The 9,897-nt window shown below is 53.8% G+C and overlaps 1 protein-coding gene across 1 annotated transcript in view; it reads right to left on the reverse strand.

Moving 5' to 3' along the window:
- Nucleotides 1-9,358, reverse strand: part of EYS (eyes shut homolog) — a 110,087-nt gene extending 100,729 nt beyond the window's left edge. The window contains exons 1-4 of the mRNA XM_054169571.1: nucleotides 9,264-9,358; nucleotides 8,173-8,312; nucleotides 4,400-4,566; nucleotides 246-499 (exon numbers count right to left, since the gene is read on the reverse strand). Of these exons, the coding sequence (XP_054025546.1) occupies nucleotides 246-499; nucleotides 4,400-4,566; nucleotides 8,173-8,312; nucleotides 9,264-9,354 (652 nt within the window). The 5' untranslated portion in view covers nucleotides 9,355-9,358. The remainder of the gene's footprint in view (nucleotides 1-245; nucleotides 500-4,399; nucleotides 4,567-8,172; nucleotides 8,313-9,263) is intronic.
- Between the last annotated feature and the right edge of the window lie 539 nt (nucleotides 9,359-9,897).

Genomic DNA, 9,897 nt, shown 5'->3' on the forward strand with positions numbered 1-9,897 from the left:
AGTAGAGTAGAGTAGAGTAGAACAGAATAGGACCAGGTTGGAAAAGACCTTTGAGATCATCAGGTCCAACCTATCACCCAACACCATCTGATCAACTAAACCATGGCACCTTGGAGGGTCCCTTCCAACCTGATGCAGTTTGTGAATGTGACCCTTAACGGCCATGCTGCTGCTTGGCTGGATGATCTCAGAGGTCTTTCCAAACCACCCCTGCAGTGCAAGACCCTTCCCAAGGGTCAGGTTACCTTTGAAGCCAGCAGCACAGTGACAGGAGAAGTGGCCAAGGAGATCCACACAGGTAGCTCCATTCCTGCAAGGCGAGCTCAAGCACTCATCTGTCTCAGCTTCACAGAAGGCTCCCTCGTAGCCAGGGGCACAGCTGCAGCTGTAGCTGTCCAGGTGCTCCTGGCACACACCATGCTCAGAGCACTGGTTCCCAAGGCAGCTGCCTACAGCCAGCTGGCAAAAGCTGCCAGTGTAACCAGGAGGACAGATGCACCTGGCATGGAAATGAGAGCAGAGCAATGAGACAAGCACCACGGAGCCCACCAGGACTGAGCAGGGAGAATCCCTGAAGCCCAGATCCCCTGAAGCCCAGAACTGTAGGGCTTGGATGGAACCTCTGCAGACACAGAATACAGAATTAACCAGGTTGGAAAAGACCTTCAAGATCATCCAGTCCAACCTATCCCCCAACACCATCTAACCAGCTAAACCATGGCATCAGATGCCTCATCCAGGCTCTCATCACCTCCACTGACTTGGTTCCTGCAGAAGGGGATGGAGCTGGAGAGTTTGTTTAGGTTATGGATGCCTCCTCCCTGGAGGTGCTGAAGGCCAGGCTGCATGAAGCCTTGAGCAGGCCTGCCTGTCACTTGTTGCCTGTGAGAAGAGGTTGATGGGTGGACTTGATGATCCTTGAGGTCTTTTCCAACCTTAATGATTCTCTTTCCAACCTTAGTGATTCTATCTGAAGGTGGGCTAGAGGAAAGCTGGGGAGGGACTTCTTAGGGCATCAGGGAGTGATAGGACTGAGGGGAAGGGATCCAAGCTAGAGGAGAAGGGATTCAGATTGGATGTTAGGAAGAAGTTCTTCCCCATGAGGCTGGGGAGGCTCTGGCACAGGCTGCCCAGGGAGGCTGTGGATGCCTCCTCCCTGGAGGTGCTGAAGGCCAGGCTGGATGAGGCCTTGAGCAAGCTGGGGGAAGCCAGCAGGCCAGGAACACCCCAAACACCTGAGGGAATGCTGAGAGGAGCAGGGAGGCTTCTTGCAGCTGCTCCTTCCAAGGGCAGGTTTTGCTCTTTCAAGGGTGGCCACCTGAGTGCTGGCAGCCTTGCCAGCTGCTGCCTGGAGTGTCCTGAGCAAGAGAGGCAGAGGGAGAGGAGCAGCTGCTGAAGCAGCCAAGGAAAAGGCTTTTCTGTCCCATCAATCAAAGCTCTCAAATGCCACCTTGTGGGCAGCATCTGGGGAGTCAGCAGCACAGGAGCAGAGAATTGCTTTGGTTGAGAAGAGCCCTTTAAGATCATAGAGTCAATAAGGCTGGAAAGACCTCAAGGATCATCAAGTGCAACCTGTCACCCAGCACCTCATGACTGCTAAACCATGGCACCAAGTGCCACATCCAATCCCCTCTTGAACACCTCCAGGGATGGGGACTCCACCACCTCCCTGGGCAGCACATTCCAATGACAAATTACTCTCTCTGGGAAGAACTTTCTCCTCACCTCCAGCCTAAACCTCCCCTGGCACAGCTTGAGACTGTGTCCTCTTGTTCTGGTGCTGCTTGCCTGGGAGAAGAGACCAACCCCCACCTGGCTACAACCTCCTTTAAGGTAGTTGTAGAGAGCAAGAAGGTCTCCCCTCAGCCTCTTCTTCTCCAGGCTAAGCAACCCCAGCTCCCTCAGCCTCTCCTCACAGGGCTGTGCTCAAGGCCTCTCCCCAGCCTTGTTGCCCTTCTCTGGACACCTTCAAGTGTCTCAATGTCCTTCTTAAACTGAGGGGCCCAGAACTGGACACAGGACTCAAGGTGTGGCCTAACCAATGCTGAGTCCAGGGGCACAATGACCTCCCTGCTCCTGCTGGCCACACTCTTCCTGATGCAGGCCAGGATGCCATTGGCCTTCTTGGCCACTTGGGCACACTGCTGACTCATGTTCAGCCAGCTGTCAATCAGCACCCCCAGGTCCCTCTCTGTTTGGCAGCTCTCAGCCACTCTGACCCCAGCCTGTAGCTCTGCATGGGGTTGTTGTGGCCAAAGTGCAGCCCCTGGCACTTGGACTTGTTGAATGCCATCCTGTTGGACTCTGCCCATCTGTCCAGTCGGTCGAGGTCCCTCTGCAGAGCCCTTCTGCCCTCCAACTGACCAACATCTGTTCCCAACTTGGTGTCATCTGCAAATTTGCTGATGGCTGACTCAATCCCCTCATCCAGATCATCAAGGAAGATGTTAAAGAGGCTGGGGCCCAGCACTGATCCCTGGGGGACACCCCTGGTACCTGGCTGGCTGTGGCACCATTCCCCACCACTCTCTGGGCTCGGCCTTCCAGCCAGTTCCTAACTCAATCACCCTGAAGGCCTCTTTCCAAGCAAACCAATCCTCTGACCCCTACCATTCTGTGATTCCTTTTGTCCTGTGGCAGGAGGCCCAGAGCAGCACTGCAGCCTGGAGTTTGCTCTTTTCACAGATGTGGATTTGGGTTGGGAGTGTTTTTTTGGGGTGGGTTTGGGATTTATTTGTATGAATGCTTTTTTTTTTCCCCCCCTTTCATTTCCTTAGAGCAGCCCAAGCAGTTTAACAGCAGTCACTCAGCAGGCATTAAGTTTGTTTGCTACCTGTAGTAAAACCTTCACCACCCACCCCTCCCACCCACTCCCAAAAGGACTGCAAGGTTATTTAGCTCCACTGCTGCTTTCTGCAGGCAGGCTGCTCTGTGACTTAATCCCCAGCTGCTCCCTAAGGATTTGTGACATACATTCACCTAGCTTCTGGGGCTGCAGCAACCAGCACAAAAAAGCAATCTCTTTCCCTCTTTCTTTGGTGGAAGGAGTCTATTACTGCTCCAGAGAGCTGCGTAGATCACGGTGCTGGCTTTATAGGGCACCGCCAGCCAGGTCCTGCACTTCAATTGCCTCCTGGAGAGCAGAAGATGAATGAACTTGGAAATGGAAAATTAGATATCAAAAAAAAACCCCAAACCCCACCCCAGGAGTAATAATTCCACTGAAACAGCTTAATTTATCCAGCTGGTAGGGAATGGGGAGAGCCAGGGATAAAGAGCAGCTTTGAATGTGCTGAGGCTCGCAAGGCAGCTCAGTCGTATTGGCTTGCCACCACCTGGCTGGCACCAAAGGATCCACCAGCTGGGTGAGGGCAGCCCAGGTGCCCTTGGGGAGTTTGCAGATGGCACTCAGTTGGGTGGCAGTGGTGAGGGCAGGGAGGGACCTGGCCAGGCTGCACCCATGGCTGAGGGCCAGTGGGGTTGAGATTCAAAAACTGGGAGCACACCTACCCCAGGAAGGCTCCAGGCTGGGGGCAGAGTGGCTGGAAAGGGCCCAGCAGGAAAGGCCCTGGGGGTGCTGGGTGCCAGCAGCTGCAGATGAGCCAGGCGGTGCCCAGGTGGCCAAGAAGGCCACCAGCAGCCTGGCCTGGAGCAGCAATGGTTGTGGGCAGCAGGTGCAGGGCAGGGATTGTGCCCCTGGGCTGGGCACTGGGGAGGCCACAGCTTGAGTGCTGGGTTCAGGTTTGGGCTCCTCACTCCCAGAAGGACCTTGAGGGCTGGAGCAGGGCCAGAGAAGGGCAACAGAGCTGGGGAAGGGTCTGGAGAAGAGGGCTGGGGAGGAGCAGCTGAGGGAGCTGGGGGTGTTGAGTGTGGAGCAGAGGAGGCTGAGGGAGACCTCCTTGTTCTCTGCAGCTCCCTGAGAGGAGGCTGCAGGGAGCTGGGGGTTGGGCTCTGCTCCCCAGTAGCTAAAGGCAGGCCAAGAGGACATGGTCTCAACTTGCCCCAGGGGAGGGTTAGGTTGGATATGAGGAAGCAATTATTTGCTGCAAGAGTGGTCAGGGAGTGGCAGAGGCTGCCCAGGGAGGTGGTGGAGTCCCCATGCCTGGAGGTGTTCAAGAGAGAGCAGATGTGGCACTTTGTGAAGCGGTTCAGTGGTGAGGGAGGTGCTGGGTAGAAGGCTGGACTGGATGACCTTAGAGATCTTTTCCAGCTCTAATGATTCTCTGATCCTATTGACTCTCTGGTGCTGCCCACTGAGCACAGGACCTATGTGACAGTTTTGCCAGCACAGAAAAGCTCCAAATGTTCCTGCAGTAGCAGCTGCCTCTGGATGGAGAAACACCTCCACAGGGAACCAAGCCCTCTCTGGAAGCTCCTGTGGCAGGCATCCCATGGGTACCTGTATTGGTTGGTCTCATCCTCACAGGTGGCTCCGTGCTGGCACTGGTTCTCTTCACAGTCATTGATGTTCTCCAGGCACCTTTGTCCTGTCCAGCCAGGAGCACAGACACAGTGAGCCCTCTGCTTCTCTTCCTCATAGAAGCAGCTCCCTCCATTTGCACACACCTGAGGCCAAGGAGGACAAAGACAGGAAGAGACTTTTCTTCATGGGGTGAAGTTCATTCTTCCACAGAATCACAGAAGGCATCAGCAGGCTGGAAGGGACCCTCCAAGGGCATCTTGCCCAAACCCCTGCAGGCAGCAGGGACAGCTCCAGCCAGAGCAGGCTGCCCAGGGACACAGCAAGGCTGAGCTTGGATGTCTGCAGGGATGGAGCCTCAGCCACCTCCCTGGGCAGCCTGCTCCAGTGTCTCCCCAGCCTCACAGTGCAGAACTTCCTCCTGATGTCCAACCTAATGCTGCCCTGCTCCAGTTCCAAACCCTTGTCCCTCATCCTATCCCCACAGCCCCTTCTGAACAGTGCCTCCCCAGCCTGCCTGCAGCTCCCCTGCAGATATTGAACTGCAAGATCTGAGGCCTCCCTGGCTTCTCCCTGAATCTTTTAGGCATCCTATCTATGCCCTGGGATGAGCAGAACACTTCTGTGCAACCTGAAGACAACAAAAGATGACCAAAACTGGGCTGGAACAGCATTCCCCATCCCCCTTTCCTCTTTTATTTGCCACTATTACTTACTTAATATTTCCTCTATTCTTCCAAAATAAAGAAAGAAACAACAGACCAGGGAGGTGGTGGAGGCTCAGGGGTCTGGAGCACAGCCCTGTGAGGAGAGGCTGAGGGAGCTGGGGTTGTTTAGCCTGGAGAAGAGGAGGCTCAGGGGAGACCTTCTTGCTCTCTACAACTCCCTGAAGGGAGGTTGTAGCCAGGTGGGGGTTGGTCTCTTCTCCTAGGCACCCAGCACCAGAACAAGAGGACACAGTCTCAAGCTGTGCCAGGGGAGGTTTAGGCTGGAGGTGAGGAGAAAGTTCTTCCCAGAGAGAGTTGTTGGCCATTGGGATGTGCTGCCCAGGGAGGTGGTGGAGTCCCCATCCCTGGAGGTGTTCAGGAGGGGATTGGATGTGGCACTTGGTGCCATGGTTTAGTCCTGAGGTGTTGGGTGACAGGTTGGACTTGATGATCTTTGAGGTCTCTCCCAAACTTGGTGATTCTGTGTCCAAAAGCTGCTTTCTTCACTTGGCCCTTTCTAGACTCCCATTTCAGTATCTGAAGGGGACCTCAGTATCTGAAGGGGGCTACAAGAAGGCTGGGGAGGGACTTGTCAGGATCTCAGGCAGTGATAGGACTAGGGGGAATGGAATGAAGCTGGAGGTGGGGAGATTCAGGCTGGAGGTGAGGAGGAAGTTCTTCCCCATGAGAGTGGTGAAGCCCTGGAATGGGTTGTCCAGGGAGGTGGTTGAGGCCCCATCCCTGGAGGTGTTTAAGCCCAGGCTGGATGAGGCTGTGGCCAGCCTGATGTAGTGTGGGGTGTCCCTGTCCATGGCAGGGGGGTTGGAACTAGCTGATCCATGTGGTCCCTTCCAACCCTGACTGATACTATGATTGCATTTCCCTGAGCAGGGGAAACCTGGGAGCCCACATTTTCATCTCCAAGCAATTGTGCCTGGAAGATGAGCTGCTACCTCACTTTGATGGAGTCTGAACCTCCTTCTAATGCCATCAAGATCTGTAATCATCACAGTTCTGGGCACAAATCCTCTAATGTTCATTTGGCTTTGATTAAGTCTTAAATTGACCATAAAATGAAGATGAGTTTTTTTTTCTGGGCTCCACTTAGTAGATTTTAGCCTTGAGATCCTTTTACAGCAGGACAATGGCTTGGAAGAAAGTGATGCTCAGTGCCAAGGCAAAGAAAACTCTGTGCAGTGTTCTGGAAATAGACAGCTTGGGATTTTTCTACCTCTTCCTCCTCTTTTTATTTGGTGTGCTGTCAGTGTTCCTGCAGGATTGTGTCCTGAAGTGGTCTGTGGGACATGATGGGGTTCAGGGAGTGAAGCATGAGGAGGGCAGACTGAGACTGGTGATGAGGAAGAAATTCTTTGCAGTGAGGGTGGGGAGAGACTGGCACAGGTTGCCCAGGGAGGCTGGGGATGCCTCCTGCCTGGAGGTGTTCAAGGCCAGGCTGGATGAGGCCAACCTGGGCTGGTGGGAGGTGTGCCTGCCCATGGCAGCGGGTTGGAGCCTGGAGAGGAGAAGGCTGAGAGGGAATCTGATCAATGATCTCAGTTGTCACTGCTGATCTTTCATCTGGGTGGAGCCACACCTGATGGGTTCAGTTTTGCTGTTGTGGAGGTAAAAATGTGGCAGCAGACACCAAAAAAAAAAAAAGAAGAAGAAGAAAAGAAAGGAAGTTAAAGGCTGAGAGCCCTGGGGGTGCTGAGCCTGGAGAGGAGAAGGCTGAGAGGGGAGCTGAGCAATGTCTGTAAATATCTGAGGGGTGGGGGGCAAGAAGGGGCCAGGCTCTGGTCAGTGGTGTCCTGGGACAGCAGGACAAGGGGCAGTGGACACCAGCTGGAAGCCAGGAGGTTCCAGCCCAGCATGAGGAGAAACTTCCTTGGTGTGAGGGTGCTGAGCCCTGGAGCAGGCTGCCCAGAGAGGCTGTGGAGTCTCCTTCTCTGGAGTCATTCCAAATCCACATGCCCTCCTGTGCAGGATGCTCTAGTTGGAGGTATCCCTGCTGCCTGCAGGGGGGTTGGCAAGATGACCTTTGAGGGTCCCTTCCAAACCAATTCATTCTGTGAAACTATAAACATGCTCTAGAGCATCCTGCTTTGGCAGCAGGGCTGGAGACAATGATCCCCAGAGGCCCCTTCCAAGCACTGGATGATGCCATGAAATGCCCAGATTGGGAACATCACTCACTTTTGGGTGTCCCTGTTAGACAGGGAAGAGAATGCTTTGACCAAGCCCTGGTTAGGCTACACCTTGAGTCCTGTGTCCAGTTCTGGGCCCCTCAGTTTAGCAAAGATGTTGAGTTGCTGGAAGGTGTCCAGAGAAGGGCAACAAAGCTGGGGAGGGGTCTGGAGCACAGCCCTGTGAGGAGAGGCTGAGGGAGCTGGGGTTGCTTAGCCTGGAGAAGAGGAGGCTCAGGGGAGACCTTCTTGCTCTCTGCAACTCCCTGAAGGGAGGTTGTAGCCAGGTGGGGGTTGGTCTCTTCTCCCAGGCAAGCAGCACCAGAACAAGAGGACACAGTCTCAAGCTGTGCCAGGGGAGGTTTAGGCTGGATGTTAGGAAGAAGTTCTTCCCAGCCAGAGAGATTGGCCATTGGGATGTGCTGCCCAGGGAGGTGGTGGAGTCCCCATCCCTGGAGGTGTTTAGGAAAAGCCTGGCTGAGGCACTTGGTGCCATGGTTTAGTTGATTAGATGGTGCTGGGTGATAGGTTGGACTTGATGATCTCAAAGGTCTTTTCCAACCTGGTGAATTCCATTCCATTCCATTCCATTCCATTCCATTCTATTCCATCCCATTCCATTCCACTCCATCCCATCCCATCCCATTCCACTCCATCCCATCCCATTCCACTCCATCCCATCCCATTCCATTCCACTCCATCCCATCCCATCCCATCCCATCCCATCCCATCCCATCCCATCCCATCCCAAGAAGGAGCAATGTGTTTAGGACACCCATAGGAAATGAGGATTCCTCTGCTCTTAGAGTAACTTCTTTGAGTTTCCCCAAAGCACTGGAGGGACTGCAGCACCTCAGCCTACCTCTGTGTCTGCAGGGCATGGAGCCAAACAGGAGTAATTAAAGCCCTGAGCTGGGCGCACACAGGCTGCTCCTGGGGCACAGCTGCTGTTGCAGGGCAGGCAGGCATGGACAGCCAGCTGACATCGCTCCCCTCCAGAACCTGCACCACAAAGAGAACCCTTGATCACAGCTCAGCCAGGGGCTTGGCAGCAGGGCACTCTGCCAGAGCAAGCTGCCAGCTTCATCTCCTAAAGACAGTGGGATTGGATGTGGCACTTGGTGCCGTGGTTTAGTTAGTCATGAGGTGTTGGGTGACAGGTTGGACTGGATGATCTTTGAGGTCTCTTCCAACCTTATTGATTCTATGAGAAGTGGGATTGTCCCCTTGCACCAGCACAGGTGAGGAAGTGACCTGCTCCAGAGCAGCTCTATGGGGAAGGGGCTGGGAGGGCTGGTGGTCAGCAAGCTCCCCAAGGGCCAGCAGTCTGCCCTCATGGCCAAGGCCAATGGCATCCTGGGCTGTGTAGAATCACAGAATGGTTTGGGTTGGAAGGGACCTCCACAGCCCATCCAGTCCAACCCCCCTGCACTCAGCAGGTTCATCCTCAACTAGATCAGGTTGCCCAGAGCCCTGTCCAGCCTCACCTTGAATATCTCCAAGGCTGGAACCCCAACCACCTCCCTGGCCAACCTGTTGCAGTGTTCCACCACCCCCACTGTAAACAGTTTGTTCCTCATCTCCAGTCTGGGACACAGGAAGTTCCATCCTAACATGAGGAGGAAATTCTTTACTCTGAGGGTGATCAGACACTGGAGCAGGCTGCCCAGAGTGGCTGTGGAGTCTCCTTCTCAGGAGTCATTCCAAACCCACCTGGATGTGTTCCTGTGCAACCTGGTCTAGGTGACCCTGCTCTGGCTTAGGGGGGGGGTGGGGTTGGGCTGGATGATCTCCAGAGGTTCCCTTCCAACCTCCACCACTTCTGCAACTCTTTGATTGAAAGGTTCACTGCCCACATGATGAGATCCTGCTCTTTGGATGGGATTTCCTCCATATTTGGGTGACATTTTCTTTCTCCTCTTTAGAAGACACATTAAAGTTCCAAGGACTCACCTGGGGGGCAAATGCACTTGAAGTGACCTTCATAGTCAACACAGGTCCCTCCATTTGCACATGAGCTGGAGCCACAGTTGCCAATCTGCATCTCACAGGATTCCCCTGGGGCTGAAAAAGAAAAACCAACCCAAAAACCCCTAAAAAAAGGTGAAAAAAGAATGTCATGGTCCTAAAAAACCCCCACCCAAACCACCAACCAAAAATGATATTGTTGGTACTGCTAAGAACAAAACTATTGCTTGAAATCATCTTCTGGGGCTAGTAGAGGGAATTTAAAGACTCAGAAGATCATAGAATGGTTTGGTTGGATGAAGCCTCTGAGATCAGAGGAATTAGAGGACACAGTCTCAAGCTGTGCCAGGGGTGGTTTAAGCTGGAGGTGAGGAGAAAGATCTTCCCTGAGAGAGTTGTTGGCCATTGGAATGTGCTGCCCAGGGAGGTGGTGGAGTCCCCATCCCTGGAGGTGTTTAGGAAGAGCCTGGCTGAGGCACTTGGTGCCATGGTTGAGTTGATTAGATGGTGTTGGGTGAGAGGTTGGACTTGATGATCTCAAAGGTCTTTTCCAACCTGGTTCTTCTCTTCTCTTCTCTTCTCTTCTCTTCTCTTCTCTTCTCTTCTCTTCTCTTCTCTT

The sequence above is a fragment of the Dryobates pubescens genome, chromosome 2 (genome assembly GCF_014839835.1).
Source record: "Dryobates pubescens isolate bDryPub1 chromosome 2, bDryPub1.pri, whole genome shotgun sequence".
NCBI classification, from domain to species: Eukaryota; Metazoa; Chordata; class Aves; order Piciformes; family Picidae; genus Dryobates; species Dryobates pubescens.